The sequence below is a fragment of the Chiloscyllium punctatum genome, chromosome 35 (genome assembly GCF_047496795.1).
Source record: "Chiloscyllium punctatum isolate Juve2018m chromosome 35, sChiPun1.3, whole genome shotgun sequence".
Taxonomy (NCBI): Eukaryota; Metazoa; Chordata; class Chondrichthyes; order Orectolobiformes; family Hemiscylliidae; genus Chiloscyllium; species Chiloscyllium punctatum.
In genome coordinates, this window is record NC_092773.1 from 17,721,557 (window position 1) to 17,741,710 (window position 20,154).

Consider the following 20,154-nt stretch of genomic DNA (forward strand, 5'->3'; position numbering starts at 1 on the left):
CACAGATAGATCAACTTTATAAAGAGTAGATTTTGAAATATGAAGCAAAATTCAAATTTTGAACCAATTTATTTTCAAAAAGCAGGTCTAATTACAAGGAACTACAAAGGAAGCAGCTCTTTACTCTGAGCAATTATCCAAACTGTTTGAAATAAGTGAAATAAAGTCAGGTGAAAACAATACTTCTCCAGATACTTTGTCATGGTAGAATGATATATTCACAGTGCAGTCTTTTTTTTTTAGAACTTTAAATGAGTTGATAACACATTGAAAAAGATGAAAATATATCAGTGTGATACAGAAAGACCATTGTACCATTGCTTTACTGAACGCAGGTAAATCTGTAAGAGAAATCATAAATGATTATTAACGCACAGAAGACTAAACGCAGGAAATGAAGAAGCTGCTGATATTTGTTCCAGTATAAAATTTGTCTTTTGGCAAACACCAACAGCAGTGAAGCTCTACTTTAAAAAGTTTGTAACTGAAAACCTCCCTAACTCATGTCCTCAAATCTACAAAGAACAAAACTTAGTTCTCTCTGAACCTTTTCCTAATTTGTCCATTACACAAGGCTCATCTTTTCCAAATTACTTGTTAATTCTATGTGAACACATTCGAGCTGTTCAAAGCTGTCAGTCTGTAAAGCTGCAGTGCCAGAAGGAGATGGGAGTCTTTGGAAATAGTCCAAGTTCAATACCATATGATGTTTGATGAATCTTTTAAGAAATTGTTATCATTGCAATTATACCGAGGGAGAAAGTGATGGTCAGATGTTAGTTATAATCAGCAACAGTGAGCGTTTACAGGTCAGCACTTTGGGCAGAAGCCAAGTGGTTTTTTTGGCAACTTTGTCTGTACCCAGAATCTTTAAGCAGATCTGATACTTCCCAGGTAACCAATCACATATATAATCCAACCAAGTGCTCACTGAATACAATACTCAAGTGACTTTTTTTCAAAACTGCTTTTATTTCCCTCTTGTGGTTCTTCAAAGATCACGTGGGCATGAGAGATGGGGGTCATAAAGGCTGAACAATTTCTGTTATACTCCAAGCATCATTTCTAAATTTAAATTCCATCTAATCACACTTTTAAAGGGCCTGAGTAATGACTCCCTTTCTAAAGGTAAAGGTCAAGTTATCATAGCCCAAGAGGATCATAGGACTGCTTGCCCATTAGAGAGGTTTTTATCTGTCTGAACATTGTTGGATGATATTTAATTAGCAGAAAAAACATAGACTTTATCCAAATACCTCCCTTTAAAATTTCTTTCCCTCTCTCTGGCTTAAAATAGTCTATGCTATTGTACTGATTAACAGAAAGAAATAAAAAATACTTTCATTACACACAGGATCTAAGTAAAAGGGGAAAATCATAGTTCAAAAGGGACATCCTATTTTATGGAAAAAAATCAGTTTAACTTTTATTTTAAAAATGCATGTGCAAGTTCAACTGCTCTTGATTGATTAAAGACAAGGCAGAACATCATTTAAAGACACCCTGGAATGTGGGACATACATGAGTCTTCATTTTCTTCACAGCTTTTTTGACTTCCTTGCTCTTTTTGTCCCACCTGTGAATAACTGTCAGGAGATTCTGTTTGTTCACCTTACGACCCATAATGAGGAAGTTACTGTTGAGATTGTCTAGTTGGTGGCAAGGGCAGTCTGCCCCATTCTTAATGTACAAGGTCAGCTTCTTCAGGTCCTTTTTCTTGAGTGGTCCCAGTTTCAGAGGCTTTTTCTTCTTCTGTGGAATGATTTTCCGATCTCCATTCTCCTTCTTGACTTCTTTGATCTTCATTTTGAGAGCTTGAATAAAATAGCACAGTTATTAATTAAAGGTGCCAAAAATAGAGACCTTTTATGAATAACGGACAACAAGTCTTGTTCATCTCTCTCCCTCCCATAGCCCAAGACTGTACAGTATTTGTTCTTGTTTTGTGGATCTACTCTTAAAAACATATACTTGAACAGCTGCAACCCTGCAATTGAGGATGTAGTTTTGCCAGAAGAACCCCTAAGGTATTAAATCAGCTTTCTTTCTCACATTGCCATGTTTTCTAACTCTGCCTCAGACATCTTGGAGAGTGGGTAGATTTCAATTTAGATATCATTCTCCATCCCTTTTCATCCAGACAGAGTGAATACACAACTGATTAAATTTAAGACAGCTCGCCATGGTTGAACCTGCTTTGGTTTCAAGTGCATTGAGACTAAAATTTGTCCATGGGTTCCTAACCTTCAAAAGATAGATGTCAGATCTCAGGTTTTCCAAGAAATTGCTAAATACAAGCAAGTTCCTGCAAATACTTCACAGGTCAGACAGCATTTGTGAAGACAGATGCACTTGATGTTTTTGGTTGAAGTCACCACCACAAATGCTGCCCAGCATGTGAGTATTTCCATTTTTTTCCTTCCTTTTATTTCACATCCTCAACATTTTGCAGTATTTTTGCTTCTGGCACTTTGGTTCTGCTGTATTCTAACATGGAGAAGATGATAAAAAAACCAAAGCCATGAGATTTGTGCCTCATTGTGTTGTGAATCTGAGCTTGAGAAATACATCCGCCATGTACTACTTGTCATTTGTTTCATAGAATGTCAAATATCATTTGCATTTTCCCTCAAAATTATTCAGAACCTTGTTAACCAATGCATCATGCCTTTCTTATGCCACTTCACTATCACCAGGCACCAGTTTTTCTTTTAAAACCTGGCTATCATTCTCAAACAGAAACTGGCAAAGGAACAGAAACCTTTCAATTCCACAACACAAGGAGGTTCCAAACTGCTTTACAATTGAATACCAAGAAAATGTTTGAGTCAATTCGATAATTAAGGTTCAGCTATAACAAAAGACTGAATGAGTGTTCTCTTGTTGGTGCCGCTGATTGAGAAGGTCATGTGAGCCATGACCCCAGTGGATTTCTCAATTAGCAGCAGACACCAAATCATCATCAGGGCGACATAGTGCAACAAATTACTTTTGACATATTATTTCCTCAGTGGAATTCCCAGCAGTTGCTAGACCTCCAGGGAATGGATAATGACTTGAAAGAAGTACTGTGCCCAAGACACTGAGGAGATTAATTAACTTTGGTGAGATAGTTATTGACCTGAAGGACTTTGGAAGCATTGTATTTTCAATTACGTTTATACTACTGCCAGGACTCTGAATTTAGTGACCAGTGGTGTTCTGCAGGTATCTGTTCTCAGACCTCTGCTTTTTGTGATTTTTGTAAATGACTTGGATGAGGAAATGGAAGGGTAGTTTAGTAAGTTTGTCGATGACACAAAGGTTGGTGGAGTTGTGGATAGTGTGGAGGTTGCAACAGGACATTGATTGGATGCAAAGTTGGGCTGAGAAGTGGCAGATGGAGTTCAACCTGGAAAAGTGTGAAGTAATTCATTTGGAAAGTTGAATTTGAATACAGAATACAAGGTTAAAGGCAGGATTCTTGGCAGTGTGGAGGAACAGAGGGATCTTGGGTTCCATGTCCGTAGATCCCTCTAAGCTGCCACCCAAGCTGATAGGGTTGTTAAGAATATGTATTGTGCGTTGGCTTTCATTAGCGGGGGATTGAGTTTAAGAAGCGTGAGGTTATGCTGCAGCTCTATAAAGCCCTAGTTAGACCACACTTGGAATATTGTGTTCAGTTCTGGTCACCTCATTATAGGAAGGATGTGGAAGCTTTTGAGAGGATGCTGCCTGGAATGAAGAAAGCTTGCGGGAACTAGGGCTTTTCTCATTGGAGTGAAGAAGGATGAGAGGTGACTTGACAGAGATGTACAAGGTGATGAGAGCCATAGCGTGCATCGCCAGAGACTTTTTCCTTGGGCAGAAATGGCTATACTGATGGGACATATTTTAAGCTGATTGGAGGAAGGTTTAGGGGAGATGTCAGAGGTAGGTTCTTTAAACAGAGTGGTGGATGCATGGAATGCATTGTCAGTGGTGGTAGTAGAGTGAGATACATTAGGGATATTCAGCAGCTCTTGGATAGGCACATTGATGATAGTAAAATGAAGGGTTAGATTACTTATAATGTGAAAACAGGCCCTTCGGCCCAACAAGTCCACACCGACCCACCGAAGCACAACCCACCCGGACACATTGCCTACATTTACCCCTTAACCTAACACTATGGGCAATTTAGTGTGGCCAATTCACCTGCCCTGCACATTTTTGGATTGTGGGAGAAAACTGGAGCAAACCCATGCAAACACTGGGAGAATGTGCAAACTCCACGCAGAGAGTTGCCTGAGGCGGGAATTGAACCTGGGTCTCTGGTGCTGTGAGGCAGCAGTACTAACCACTGTGCCGCCCATGGGTATAGAGGTTTGTTTGATCTTAGAGGAGGATAAAAGATCGGCACAACATTAAAGGCTGAGGGACCTATACTGCACTTTTCTATGTTCTCTCAAAATATGAAACAGAAATTGAGACAAAACAATTCCCGCCAATAAAAATATTGATCGAAGGTATAATATTCAATATTTATAGCAATTGAACTTTTTCTGAATGTTGATTGATATGACCCTGAATTCCATCTGCAGATAGGTTATGTTGACTTTTGAAAATGCACTTTCAAGGATTTTTCGATTCACATTTCTTTCATGCACTGGTTAGTTGAAAGAATATCATTTGGTGTGAAATGCTTAAAAAATTAATATATATGCAGGCAGTCCAGACCAAGAAATGACTCTTTTCTCATGATGTAAGTATTGAAGGCAAGGTTGGTGTTTCATTTCCCATCTCTTGCTGTTCTGTGGATTTGTTGAACTTCTGGTAATATAGACACAATGCAGTGCTGTGGTTGGTCTTGTATTTGGTAAGTTCCCCATCTCCTGAAATTGTGACCCATTCCCTCCTTCACTGTAAAAAGTCATTTTAAAATGTGCATTCGTGCCTTTAATTGTCTGTGGGTTCAGTTTTGATGCAATTTCTTCGAAAACTGCTCCTTTCTTCCTGGCAAATCCATCCTCCAAGAACAGCTGTATTAGCTCAGCACCAAAGTTTCAAACATTATCTTTACATTTTCTCAATACCATTAATGCAAGCAGTGAAACAATTGCATTCATGGTCCAATTATCATTGATCATGCTCTTCTTCATTTCAAAATAGGCCAAGATATTGATGCTTTGGATTTATAGTTCTGCTACCTTCACGACACGGTGGCACAGTGGCTAGTACAGCTGCCTCACAGCGCCAGAGACCCCGGTTCAATTCCTGCCTCGGGTTTCCTCCTACAATCCAAAATGTGCAGGTTAAGTGAATTGGCCATGCTAAATTGCCTGTAGTATTAGGTGTAGGGGGGTGGGTTGGTGTGGACTTGTTGGGCCGAAGGGCCTGTTTCCACTCTGTAAGTAATCTAATCCAAAGAAATGCTGTTATCCTCCTAGCACAACTAAATACAGAGAATATCATTGCAGGAATTTCTCAGGGCCATATCTGAGGCCCAGTTATCTTCAGCTGCTTCACTAATGAGCTTCTCCCATTTCAGCAGTCAGGGGTGAAATTGTTTACTGATAATTATAACTTTCAATTTGCCAGTTCTCAGATAATGAACCATTTCATACTCTCACAGGGCAAAACCGAGATAACTTCACATTGAACAAATTAGGGGAATTAATTTGGGTGCCACACAAGTGCCACGCAATAAGCATTTCCACTGATTTAAACACCTGGAATGTTGAAACAAACACAGAAAATACTGAAGAATGCAAGCTCAGTGTTTTGCAAACAACCTTTGCCTTCTGAAAGGCAGATAGCTAAGATCAATAAATACTGGCTTTTCCACTGACCCCCATGTCTCAAGAATTATTAAAAAGACATGCTGAGTTCAAGCTGAATACCTTAGGTCAGGATGGAGTTTGCAGCCACTCATCCTTATTTGACTTAGATGTTGTTCCATTTACTTTAAGTTGGTTGATGCCACAATCTAGAAACATAGGAACAGAAGTAGGCCACTCAGCCCCTCAAATCTGTTCTGCCATTGAATGAGATCATGGCTGATCCATGGCCAAACTCCATAAACCTGGACATGTTAAGTTTTTGGGTGCTCCCTGGAAGTTTGTTTGTAGGCTTGTCACCTGAATAAATGAACTCTTGGAGGTTATATGACTTTTCCTCATACTTTAGCCATTGTTAGCTAAAGGTATCCAGCCTTGTGATGCACTTCCTTTGTCTGCCAGATGTAAAGCAAAAAGACTCATTACCACATTGAATGAAGCTTGATTGATGGCCAAACACCATTTTCCACCATTTTTAGTGCTTTCAAATTTGCTATTGAGAAATCAAAGAAAATGATTTTAAAATGTCATTTATAATATCGTGGTCATTTTCATTCTGGTGATAGAGGTTCAATTCCTGGCAGCCTCCAGAGTAGCCATATAGGGTTGGCAACCATATTTACAAGGTAGATGCCAAATGTGCTATGGCAGTGACCATACAGAAATGGAAGGCTGAAGTAAGCAATAAAATCAGTGGAAGTGCTGTAAAGTGTTTAAGCATATGAAACATGACATTGAGAGGAATTACCCAGCATTATGCAGTTCTGATTCCACAGCCATGTGTGCTTATTGATGAAAAATGATTGGAATCAACTTGATCCTTTCCAAAATTAAATCTCTTAAGTGTTGGAGATTAAAATGCACTTTGGATACAGATTAAAACAAAGCCAAGGTCATCATTTAGATGGGGCTAACAAGTAACAAATTAAATTTGGTTTTCATCAGTAAAATATGGTGGTAATATATCAACAAAAATTGCCAATGCTCAGCATTCTTGGAATTAGGACAACCTGTGAGTATCGTGTGATGGGTTGCTGAAATATTTTCAGTTTGTAACAACGGTGTGCATGTTTTTCATGCCTTTCATGTTGTAAAACACTTCACAGCACGGTTATTAAACAAGATTTCACACTGAGCCAAGTGAGGAGATATGAGGACAAATGGCCCAAAAGCTTGGTCGACAAGTTATCTTTGAACAAGTGTCTTAAAATATAAGAGAGAAGGGAGTGGCAAAGAGATTTTGGGAGGATTGCCATAGCTTCAGTCAAGAGATAGATTACTTACAGTGTGGAAACACACCCTTCAGCCCAACAAGTCCACACCAACCCTCCGAAGAGCAACCCACCCAGACCCATTACCCCACATTTACCCCTTCACCTAACACTACAGGCAATTTAGCATCGCCAATTCACCTAACCTGCACATCTTTAGACTGTGGGAGGAAACCCACGCAGACGCTGGGAGAGCGTGCAAACTCCACACAGACAGTTCCCCAAGGCGGGATTTGAACCTGGGTCTCTTACGCTGTGAGGCAGCAGTGCTAATCACTGTGCCACTCGGGGATAGCGAAGGGCATCATCACCAATGGCTGGATTAATTATTTACAGAACCTCAGTAAAGGTTGACACCTCTACCTTTGACAGGCACCCTGCTCTCAACTCAAAAGTCGAACTTGGTAATGCAATCCAAGATCACAATGGGCCCATAGTTGGTATAGTTTTCCTGAAATGAAAATGTTTAAACTGATGGACTGTCTCCATATTACCGTGATTGTGGAACAGTTGCCAAATGTTCTCTCAAAAGAACAGGGAGTTTTGTCCGTATCCTGACATCTTTTCTCCATCACCCAGCACAATCTCAAAGCTTTGTTGATCTGCTTTCCTTTCTACGAGGCCAGATGGTGAACTAACTGGCCCCATTTGCCCATGAAGCAATAACCACTGCACCGAAAGTAATTAATGGTTATGGTATGCTCTTTCTGATATTTTAAGCATATGAAACATGCCAGAAAAATGAGAGTTAGCTCTTTCTTAATTGGCACTGTTTTTGTTCATTTTGGTCTACTCTTTCCTCACCGACCAACTACAGTTTCAGTGCAGACATTGTATTCCAGTGGCTATCAATTATCAGAGTAGACTAATTAAGTGGTGCCATTACCACAGCATATTTTGCAAAAATGTGCTCCTAGGGGGAAACCTGCTCACTGGGAGTTCATAACTGGATTAATTTTAATGGAAAGAAAATCACAGAGTGGGTATCTTGTGCATGCTTTTGCAGTATAGACTTCAGACTTGGAGAACCAAGGCTCCCCAACTGAAGCATAATTTTCGAAAACAAGCCTTTTAGTCTTCAAGTCTAAAAAAGAATAACATCTCTTACAATCAATAAGCCTCACAATTCTTTATAGGAACTGGCATATTAACTTCCCAGTGTTGTTGACATAGGAGGCACTACAATCACACCAGTAAAAATATTTTTCAGCCATGATCCTGAAAGTAACAGTAACTAGTTTGACATTCATTTCAAATACATACCATTTTGCGGAGCCATGCAGCCAAAGATTTGGAGAAGATGCAAGAGAAATATTATTCAGTTTGTACAAGGGATGCAGACTTCAAGTTACCTGGCAAAGCCAGAGACTAGGAACATTTTGCTTCAAGCAGACAAGGTTACGGAACGATAATAGACATTTTCAAGATCATGAAAGGAGGATGCTTTTGATGCCACCATGGCAGATATGTCAATAATCCAAGAAACAAGATGTAAATGTTTGGGCAGAAAAGCAAGATGTGAAATGAGGTGACATAGAACATAGAACATAGAACATTACAGCGCAGTACAGGCCCTTCGGCCCTCGATGTTGCGCCGATCAAAGCACACCTAACCTACACTAAGCCAATATCCTCCATATACCTATCCAATGCCCGCTTAAATACCCATAAAGAGGGAGAGTCCACTACTGCTACTGGCAGGGCATTCCATGAACTTACGACTCGCTGAGTGAAGAACCTACCCCTAACATCTGTCCTATATCTACCCCCCCTTAATTTAAAGCTATGCCCCCTTGTAATAGCTGACTCCATACGTGGAAAAAGGTTCTCACTGTCAACCCTATCTAACCCCCTAATCATCTTGTACACCTCTATCAAGTCACCCCTAAACCTTCTTTTCTCCAATGAAAACAACCCCAAGTGCCTCAGCCTTTCCTCATAGGATCTTCCTACCATACCAGGCAACATCCTGGTAAACTTCCTCTGCACCCGTTCCAGTGCCTCCACATCCTTCCTATAGTATGGCGACCAAAACTGCACACAATATTCCAGATGCGGCCGCACCAGAGTCTTATACAACTGCAGCATGACCTCAGGACTCCGGAACTCAATTCCTCTACCAATAAAAGCCAGTACGCCATATGCCTTCTTCACTGCACTATTTACCTGGGTGGCAACTTTCAGAGATCTGTGTACATGGACACCAAGATCCCTCTGCTCTTCCACACTACCAAGTATCCGACCATTAGCCCAGTACCCCATCTTTTTATTACTCTTACCAAAGTGAATCACCTCACACTTAGCTACATTGAACTCCATTTGCCACCTTTCTGCCCAGCTCTGCAGCTTCTCTATATCCCGCTGTAACCTGCCACATCCTTCCTCACTGTCTACAACTCCTCCGACTTTCGTATCATCTGCAAACTTGCTCACCCAACCTTCTAACCCTTCCTCCAGGTCATTTATAAAAATGACAAACAGCAATGGTCCCAAAACAGATCCTTGCGGAACACCGCTAGTGACGGCACTCCAAGATGAACCTTTGCCATCAACTACTACCCTCTGTCTTCTTCCAGCCAGCCAATTCCTAATCCAAACCTCCAACTCACCCTCAATGCCATATCTCTGTATTTTCTGCAGTAGCCTACCATGGGGGACCTTATCAAACGCCTTACTAAAATCCATATATACCACATCTACCGCTTTCCCCTCATCTACCTCCTTAGTCACCTTCTCAAAGAATTCAATAAGGTTTGTGAGGCACGACCTGCCCTTCACAAAACCATGCTGACTATCCTTGATCACATTATTCTTATCCAGATGTGCATAAATCCTATCCCTTACAATTCTCTCTAAGACTTTGCCCACAACAGAAGTGAGACTCACTGGCCTATAGTTACTAGAATTATCCCTACTCCCCTTCTTGAACAAGGGAACCACGTTAGCTAGCCTCCAGTCCTCTGGCACTACTCCTGTAGACAAAGAGGACACAAAAATCAAGGCCAATGGCTCTGCAATCTCCTCCCTTGCTTCCCAGAGAATCCTAGGATAAATGCCATCAGGCCCAGGGGACTTATCTATTTTTACCCTTGCCAGAATTTCCAACACCTCTTCTCTACATATCTCAAAGCCATCCATTCTACTTATTCGTGCCTCAGTATTCATATCGACAACAATGTCCTGTTCCTGAATGAATACTGACGAAAAGTATTCATTCAGTGCCTCCCCAATCTCTTCAGCCTCCACACGCAGCTTCCCATTACTATCCTTGATTGGACCTATTCCTACCCTAGTCATTCTTTTATTCCTAACATACCTATAGAAAGCCTTAGGGTTTTCCCTAATCCTACCAACTAAGGACCTCTCATGTCCCCTCCTTGCTGCTCTTAGCTCTCTCTTCAGGTCCTTCCGGGCTACCTTATAACTCTCAATCGCCCCTATTGAACCTTCACGCCTCATCTTTACAAAGGCCGCCCTCTTCCATTTAACAAGGGATTCCAATTCCTTATTAAACCACGGCTCCCTCACACGACCCTTTCCTCCCTGTCTGATAGGTACGTACTTATCAAGGACACTCAATAGTTGCTCCTTGAACAAGTTCCACATATCAATTACGCTCTTGCCTTGGAATCTACTTTTCCAATCCACACATCCTAAGTCATGCCTCAACGCATCATACTTTCCCTGCCCCCAGCTATAACTCTTGCCCTGTAGTACACACTTATCCCTCTCCATCACGAGTGTAAAAATCACCGAATTGTGGTCACTGTCCCCAAAGTGCTCACCTACCTCTAGTTCTAATACCTGGCCTGGTTCGTTACCCAGAACCAAATCCAGTATGGCCTCACCTCTTGTTGGCTTATCTACATATTGTGTCAGGAAACTCTCCTGCACACATTGCACAAACACTGACCCATCTAACGAACTGGAGCTATAGCTTTCCCAATCAATATCAGGAAAGTTAAAGTCTCCCATAACAATCACCCTATTACTGTCACTCTTCTCCTGAATCATCTTCACAATCCTTTCTTCAACGATTCTAGGACTATTAGGAGGCCTGTAAAAGACTCCTAACAGGGTGACCTCACCTCTCCTATTCCTAACCTCAACCCAAACTACCTCAGATGGCAAATCTTCGTCCATCTTCCTTTCCACCGCTGTAATACTATCTTTGACAAGCAAAGCCACACCCCCCCCTCTTTTACCCCCACCTCTGACCCTACTAAAACATTTAAACCCTGGAACCTGCAACAGCCAATCCTGTCCCTGATCTAGCCATGTCTCCGTAATAGCCACAACATCGAAGTCCCAGGTACCAACCCACGCTGCAAGTTCACCTACCTTATTTCGTATACTTCTGGCATTAAAGTATACACACTTCAAACCACTCTTCTGTTTACAGGCACCCTCCTTTAAGATCATGACGTATGTTTCCTGAACAACATGAATTAAACGGGATGTACCGCATGCAAGGACAGAGAAGAAAAGGATAATTCATGATGAATTGGCATCAGACAGTAGAGATCTCTTTGCTGGTTAGCCGATGCTGGAGGAACAGCAGAGAATAAATTGTTTTGTCCACTTCATGCATTTCTAGGGAATACGATGTCTCTAAGTCGTTCACCATTATATTTATGGTATGGAATCTCATTGCCCAGTGTATCAATGGTAGATTTCATGATACAAGTAGCCTCTACTTTCACAGCAGAATCACTGTTGTATTCTATATAGGAGGCATTAAATGGCAGTCAGGCAATGTCCTGAAATCATACACCGCTACTGAACATGCAGTTTTTCTGGATTATTGAATTTGCTGTTTATTCAGTGAAATAGTTTCTGTAAGCTTTGCAAAGTGAACACACGTTCATAGCACTGGATGTGAAGCATTTTGGTCCAACTAATGCCAATAAAGGTACTTTACCAATCCTGTGTAAATTTGACGAATTGTACATTGTAACTGCAAGCCACTTAAGCTAAAATTGTTTTTTCTCAAGTGACCAACTCCTGTTTCAGCTACTTCTGCAGGCAATCGAATTGTTGGTACTTGTGCATCACTTTTAATATACTCCATGCAGAAGAATAAAAAGGGGATTATTTGTAATTACTATGAATTCTCATTCACTTTAAACACTTGCTCTTCTGTCTACTTCTGTGGATTTTGCATGCAATTTAATTGTGAAGTAATTAGTACTTATGGTGTCTTTGGAGACAACTGACTTGAAAGAGTTAGTGAGCACAGAAACAGAAAGAATTGAATTAATTTGGAAAGAACTATAATCACTGAGCTTCAGCTTCATTGTGGTCTCGATGGTGCCTTGCAGAGTAGACTTTCAGCGAACAAGGCACTACTAAGCAGTTGCTATTGAAAGAAAAAAATGTTCAAATTGACAGAATGGAGAATTAAAATAAAATATAGACTGCTTAGAAAAAGAAAAATCCATGTTCCTGATTAGTTTCATAGTACACAGACTGTAATCATCTCTCATACTGTGGCTTCATTTGAAAATCTTATGGATGCTTTTTGTTTACTTGGGATGGGCATGAGTGCTCACTGGAAATCACTATGCTTCCTGAAGTATTCCAGTGTTCCACTGTCCCATGTTTGCACATAGAAATTCATCATATTGAGAAATGCGCTTGTTGATTGATCATATATTTGAAAATATGTCTTTTACCTGAAACAATTGGTGTCTATATGTATGTAAAAAAAAACAGCATCATCGATATTCTTGTTAGAATCAATCACTGCTGCCTGCTGTATGTTAACCATGGAAAATTGTTACATGATCAGCACATTAGAGAAATAGCCAGTCTGAGTATAGCTAGGACAAAATGAGGACTGCAAATGCTGGAGATCAAAGTTGAGAGTGTGGTGCTGGAAAAGCACAGCAGGTCAGTCAGCATCCGAGTCGTGGGAAATTTAAGGCATAAGCCCTGCACCAGGAGGGCTTATTCCCGAAACGTCAATTCTCCTACTCCTCAGATGCTGCCTGACCTGCTGTGCTTTTCCAGCACCACACTCTCGAGACTGAGTACAGCTGCCTGCCAGCATGTGAGTTGCTCATTCCAGAATGTGTCTTGGCTCCATCATCATGAAAACACCTTCAACCCCAAACACTTCGCCATCCTGTGATCATGAATTTGACCTCATGCTCTCTGCTCTTATTTCACTCCCCACCCTGACTCAGAAGCAAGCTTCTGCTCACTGTTAGGTCTGTACTCATGGGAAATACGCTGGTGTACATTATGGTTTCTGCATTACGTACAATTTTTTTCTGACCATTCAGATTAACATTGGATCACCTCATTCTTGTGATTGCACACAAGTACATTGAGTTTAGAAACTCAAGTGTTTTCAAAGACAATTTTAGCTTCAGCACCTAACTTTAGAAATTATGCAGCATGTAATGGACAGACCACATCTGAAGTTCTGGATACAGGTTTGGTCTCCTTAGGGAAGGAAAGTTATAATGGCATTAGAATTAGTTCAGAAAAGATACACTCACCTCATTATTGGGATGGGGTTATCTTCTGAGGAGAGATTGAATCAGTTGAGTCTGTATCCTGTAGAGTTCAGAAGAATGGGAGGTGATCGTATTGAACCATATAAGATCCGAAGGGGAGTTGACAAAGTAGTTGTCTAGAGGATGTGTCCCCTTGTGGGAAGAGCCTGTAGCTTGGAAATTAAAGAGTCTCGCATTTAAGATGGAGATGAAGAGATCTTTTTTCTCTTGGAGGGTACTTTGTCTGAAAAATTGCCTTTTGTAGACAGCAAAATGAATGTTTTTTAGCCTAAGGTAGATACATTTTTGATTGACAAGGTTGTCAAATTCTTCAGGAGGTAGACAGTAAAGTAGAGCTCAGTGCACAATCAGATCAATCTTACCAAAGAGCACAGCAGGCTCAAGTGGCCAAATAGCTGCTCCTGCACCTCATAAATAAATGCAAAATTTTGATGTTTGTTGATTGATTGATTGATTACAACTTAGGAACACATTTTGGATGCAATTCAATAGTACGTTCGGTCAAAACCACAGATGATGCAAAATAGCAAGAGTGTGAAGTCTATCAGACTACAGTTTCATCACCTGTGAAGACGTTGGAAACATCAAAATCTTTGAAAACCAAACTTGTTGATCCTGTAGCATTTTCTTCACTGTAGTTCCAAATATAAAGAAAAGATCATCAAGCCATATTCCACTTCTGTCACCTCTATATCTCACTGTGATATTCGCATGTGTAGGTCTGGATATCAGAGACAACTCCTTGTATCAACTGGCCAGTTAACTTTCTAAAGAATGTTCTGGACTCACCAAGGTCTTCAACTGATGTGCAAGGAAATAGTCCACATCATCAACAACTGTCATTTGGTTCATGCTTTTAATGAAGTGAAGTGCCCCAAGGACACAGACATAACTTCATAGAAACTGACAGGAAGCCAATGAATAGTTGACTAAATGCTTGGTCAAAAGAAATAGGACTTGGGGAGAGTCTGAGTGAAAGAAAAACAGAGTGCGAAGGATAGGAATAAGGGGCCATTACATTTTGTTTCCACACTGTAACCTCAACATCTGTTTTAGTGCATACTTTATATCACCTCTGCTCATGCAAACATGTAGATTTTGTGGAAACATTTGCAAGGCATAAACCAAAAACTTCTGGACCCTCTGTCTGCATCCACTTATATTTCTTGTGCATTGGCTTCTTTATTTTATAATTAAACTCAGCTGTGCACCTCAATGTAAATTGTCCAAGTTTCTTGAAAGTTTCATCTGTGGAGGAAGTGTTTGTGTTTAAATTATGACTTCCATAACTGAATGGAAAAACAGTGAGGAATTAGTTAGCAGGGCATCTTCATAAAAAATAGTTGGCAAAAGTTTTTATTTACAAGCAGCATACTTGACATACTTTAAGACTTGTCAGGTGAACTTGTGCTATGAACCATGAATCATATCTCTTCCACAACCACAAAGAACAACTAGTTTGCTGCATAGTTTGAAATCTATGTCTGTACGATGTAAATTAGCTGTAATTTCTTGCATCCAAGTGTTGCTTTTTGAAATCCAGAAATAATCACTGACTGTAAACAATACCCTTTTCTGTTGTTTGCTATTTTTATTTAGAAGAAATCAATGATCTTTTTTCACCTGGTTATGCTGTTTTGGATCATATTGAATGCTGAATCTGCTGAATAAAACCAGCTAATATTACAATTTTGACATTTTAGAATTCTAGCAAAACACCAAGCCATATTATAAGGATTGAAGTGATTAGCATTGTGGATTCTCCTCAAATGCACTAATCAAACCACAGAGTCCGGTGGGCAAAGCTCTGTCATGTACATGAGTCTGACTCCAAAGCAAAAGTACACCAAACTACCATAAGAAGTAATGTGGGGAGAGTCATCACAGTTTCTGAATCACATAGGCAAGTAAGCATTACTACCATACTGAATGCTGCATTGCAGATCAATTTTGTTATCAGAATGAATTGGCCTATATGTTAACTTAACGAGTACAGGCTTTCACTGCTCATTCCCCCAGTTCTTTTCCTTCTCACACTTCCTTCAAGCACGTACTCTTGTTGGGCTCAAGTCCCACAATCACGAAAGCCTGGCAAGAACTTCCTCCAGTGATTTTACTATGGTGTGGTACCAGAAGTAGCAAATGTTGACAAGCTATTGTTGGAACCAGATGGAACTTATTCCATCCTCAGACAATTTCCAGCAGTCATCCCTGTGTAGCATACTGGAGATAGAAAGCGCCCCGTCTGACATTTTCTCTTCCTAATCCCAAAAGCACATTCATGGTGCTACTAGTAAGTGGATCAAATAAAGATAGTGCATTAAAGATGAATTCTGGTATATTTGTTAATGTCGACACTGACTAAAATCTTTTTCCATGCTAGGAAAATAGATCATAGAATCCCAACAGTGTGGAAACAGGCCATTTGGCCCAACAAGTCCACAGCGACCCTCCAAAGGCTAACCCACACAGCCCCATTCTGCAATGGATGCGCTTAACCTGCACATCCCTGAACACGATGGACAATTGAGCATGGCCATTTCACCTAACTTGCACATCTTTGGAAACCCACACAGACACAGGGAGAACATGCAAGCTCCACACAGACAGTCACTCAAGGCTGGAATCAAACCCAGGCCCCTGGTGCTGTCAGGCAGCAGTGCTAACCACTGAGCCACCATGCTACCTCTACCTTGTATGTCAGCAACTGATATGTAAGCTGGTCCTACTAACTCTAGTATTATCCCTAAATTTTGAGGTTATTGAAAATTGTATCTCTTCTAAGCTGGCACTGAAGAATTCCAAATCTTTAGTCCCAAAACCACTGGAAAATTGTATTTCAGAAATAATTTTATTCTGAGCTGGCAATATACAGGAAAATAGTTAATGAGAAGCTGGAGTGCAAAAATGCCCTGTCTAATCCGCTCAGTAAATTAGCAGATTTTCTTTTAGTGCAATCATTTAACAGTTGGCATAGAACAGTTTGAGTTCATTGCACAACCGGTCCTGTGTGAAAATAAACCAGAACCTCCCTCCTTCCCACTTTGTGACACGAAGCCAAATGGAAATATTTGGAAGTATTAATGGGAACACAATTTAGGACTTCATTATGTGGCAGTGCTTCAGCTGGCATGCTTAAGAGCTACACAACATTCACTGTACAGAAAAAGGCCATTTACTTTATGGCAATTTTTTTAATGCTGCACAGGAGACCTGTCCCAATATTAATTCACCTCACCCTAACAGCTTATCCTCCTAATTCTTCTCCCCGTGTACCTAGCTTCCTTTTCCATGCCAGTCATTTTAAACTCTCCATGTGGTTATGAACTTCATACCGTCACCATTATAATTAAAGATGTTAAATCCAAATTGAAAAAACTTGTACATGTCTCAAAGCACGTGATTTGGATGACTGATGAATGTTTTTCCATTACGGTCTAAAAGGTTATCTGAATCAACAATATATGGATGTCCCAGACCCATATGTTGCTCAACATAATTGTGCTTGGATATACCAAAGGCTTTTTCTGGCTTTTATCTTGATGATATTAAATATTTTATTACTTCTTCCATCTGAGAGTGAACTCAGTTGCAGGAAGGAGACTAATACCCTCTCAGATTAATGACCTAACATTTTCGATATTCCTTAAGTATATTTTAAATATTCAGCTTGCTCACAAACTTACCTCATCAAATTAGACTGCTCTTAAAGATGCTTGGATACTGACTGTTTGAATATCAAAGTACAATTCTCCTCCAGTAATTCTTAAATAGGTGGGTGGCCCAGGAAGTTTTGCCAGAATATTTACTGATTAGGATTTTATTACATGGAACACATACACAACATATTTAAATTTTTATGTGAATAGCAGAACAGGAATACTGCGCCACACACACTGAGTAACCTGGAATACTGCTTTGCACTTTTTGTGTTGGGTACTTAATTTCTTTGCCACAAAATACTTACTTGGGCATTAATGAAATAGGTAAATTAAGAATAGCCAAAACAAGGTGTCTTACAACTTGAGCTAAGAGGGAAACATCTCATCATAAACCAGAAGATCATGCCAGATCCACATCAGGGAAGTTCAGTGTTGGGTCATGCTGAGGGAGTGATGCATTGAGTCTTATTCCCAATAACTATAACATTAAAACAATGTTATACTATATGAAGGTAGATCAACATGACAGCACTATTTGAAGTGGAGCAGGAAGAATTCTTCTGGTGTCTTGTCTCATTTGCTTCAACCAAATAAATGGAATCAGAAATTGATCATTCATCTAATTTGTCCTTTCTGAGACCTCGACATGAGAATATCGGTTGTTGCATTGACTTACACTGCATCAATGACTTAACATCCAATAGTGCTTAGGTATTTCCCAATGATGTGAAAATTACCAGATAAGTGCAAGTTTTTTTTCATTTCATTCATTGTCTTAAAACTATTACTTTATAAAAACTTCTATTTACTAAATGTGAATTGCTTTCAATAACTGAACAAGGTATTTACCTGCAAGTCTTGATTAAAATCTATGTATATGAATGTACTATGTTCTAGCTGGGGCACCAACTCTGAAAAATTTACCTTCTTCAAATGTATTATTTTCCTCTAGACTTACACTAATTTCATCAAAAAATTAGAAGTAGTTTTTGAACCTTCAATTACAAAGAGGTAAATGTGGAGATTGAACATCAGGGAACACAAACTTCCTCCAGCAGAAAATGGAAATACAAACATGGATTGTTTCATAAACTTATTGAGCAGACTGCAGCAATTTGTCGGTCACCACCCATCAATTTTAGGTTCATAGAATTCCTACAATGAAGAAAGGGGCTATTTAGCCCATCAAATTCCTCACAGACAGTCCCCTAAGGTTGGACATGAAGCTGGGCCTGTGGCACTGAGGCAGCAGTGCTAAACACTAAGGCACCATGCCATTTCAGTAGAAAGCACTTGAGGGTTTATGAGTGGGATCTTTGCAGCAGTTTGATGAGGTGGTAGCCAGGCAGGCAACCTTTTTGGAAACATTTGTCAGTTGTCCCCTTGAATGAAGGATGGAGACTGAGACAACAGCTCACGTGAAAAAACCTGGATCTCCCCTCCATTGCTGCAAATTGATTGGCCTCCAAACTGATTTTTTGGCAACATTGGGAATATTGTGTTTCACACTTACACTTGTGTAAGTGAATACTGTACCTTGATCCTGCCCCAAGATTTACCCTTTCAAGGCACATCTGTAACCCTCTCTTCTCACCAGTTCTCTCCTGTCCTGGAGCAGTGAATTGAGATAGTAAAGTTGACTCCTCCCAGATCGCAACCTGAGTTTGAAAAGCTGTACAAGAGTAGTTTGGAAGTAGTTGGTCTCTCAAACTTTCTTTCTCTCCAAGAAATGTCAGATTCCCCAATCTGTGTCTCTAAGCACTGACACTATGATGAAGAACAATGTGGCAGATTATGGAGAAGAGCTGATCCAACAGCACCATCATTTCACCTTATCTCCTAGTTTTCGGAATTATAGCAGATGAACAAGTAAGTAGCTTACTGAAAACCATCTTACTGCAGCATATGAAATCATAGTTCAGGGAAAAGAGTATCATTACGTTTTAAGAAAACAGATGAAATGGCAGAATTACGTAATTTCTGGAGCCTGTTGTGATAGTGTCCAATGAGTCATGACATGCTTAATATATAGCAATGAATTGTAATTGCTACAAGTGTGTGATAGGAGTGAAGCAATGTTTGGTCAATGTGGCTTTGACTTTGTAACAATGTCAAATTCTCAAGTAGGAGTAACATAACAGCGCAGTTCTTCAATTCTAAAGAAAATTGATTGCAAAATAGCTCATTGTACATCCAAAGGAGGCATTTTTGTTCAAATTGCAAAATTGAATGATTCTCTTCCAGAAATGGGGTGCTTGCAACAAAGTGATAGATGATTTGAATTTAGTATCTTGTAAACAGTTTTAAATTCCATTTTGTTTTTCCATCTGTAAGATGCGCTGTAAAAGTATTTCATGGTGAACTAAGAACGAGATAGAAAACAGATTTTGGTAGAGCAAAAACAATGTACAGACTTCAAAATGTACAAATAAACACAGCTGTCCAGTTAACAATTGATGTGCACCAATTTCATTTCTAAATTTTATTTCTGCTTCATGTCAATTCATATTACAGTGCATTTCTTCTCAGAAACAAACATCTCAGTTCGAATCCCACTCCAGGGCCTGATTGTTTAACAGATTAATATCTGTATGTTGAATGATGCAGCAAAATACTTACAGAGATTTATGGGGGTTTATGATGAATCTACAGGTTAGCACAATGCCAGTTTCCATCTTTACCTTTTGCAGCTTTTCCTTGTCCAGAAACGAAATCCCACACTGGAGAAGAACTGGCTTCAAATTTAATTTTAAAACTTCTACACACCACCAACTAATTATCAACTTGGATTTCCAGGGCAGTGTGACAAGAACAAAAAGTTAAGAAGACAGTGTGCAAGAGAGGGGTATTAATCAAAATGGGTTTTCATAGAATCCCTCCTGTGCGGAAGCAGGCCATT

At 39.9% G+C, this 20,154-nt stretch overlaps 1 protein-coding gene across 2 annotated transcripts in view; it reads right to left on the minus strand.

The window, feature by feature from the left end:
• Nucleotides 1-50: 50 nt before the first annotated feature.
• Nucleotides 51-20,154, minus strand: part of LOC140459713 (secreted frizzled-related protein 1-like) — a 113,769-nt gene continuing 93,665 nt past the window's right edge. For both annotated transcript variants that reach the window (XM_072554150.1, XM_072554151.1), the window contains exon 3: nucleotides 51-1,814. In XM_072554150.1, the coding sequence (XP_072410251.1) occupies nucleotides 1,489-1,814 (326 nt within the window). In that variant the 3' untranslated portion in view covers nucleotides 51-1,488. The remainder of the gene's footprint in view (nucleotides 1,815-20,154) is intronic.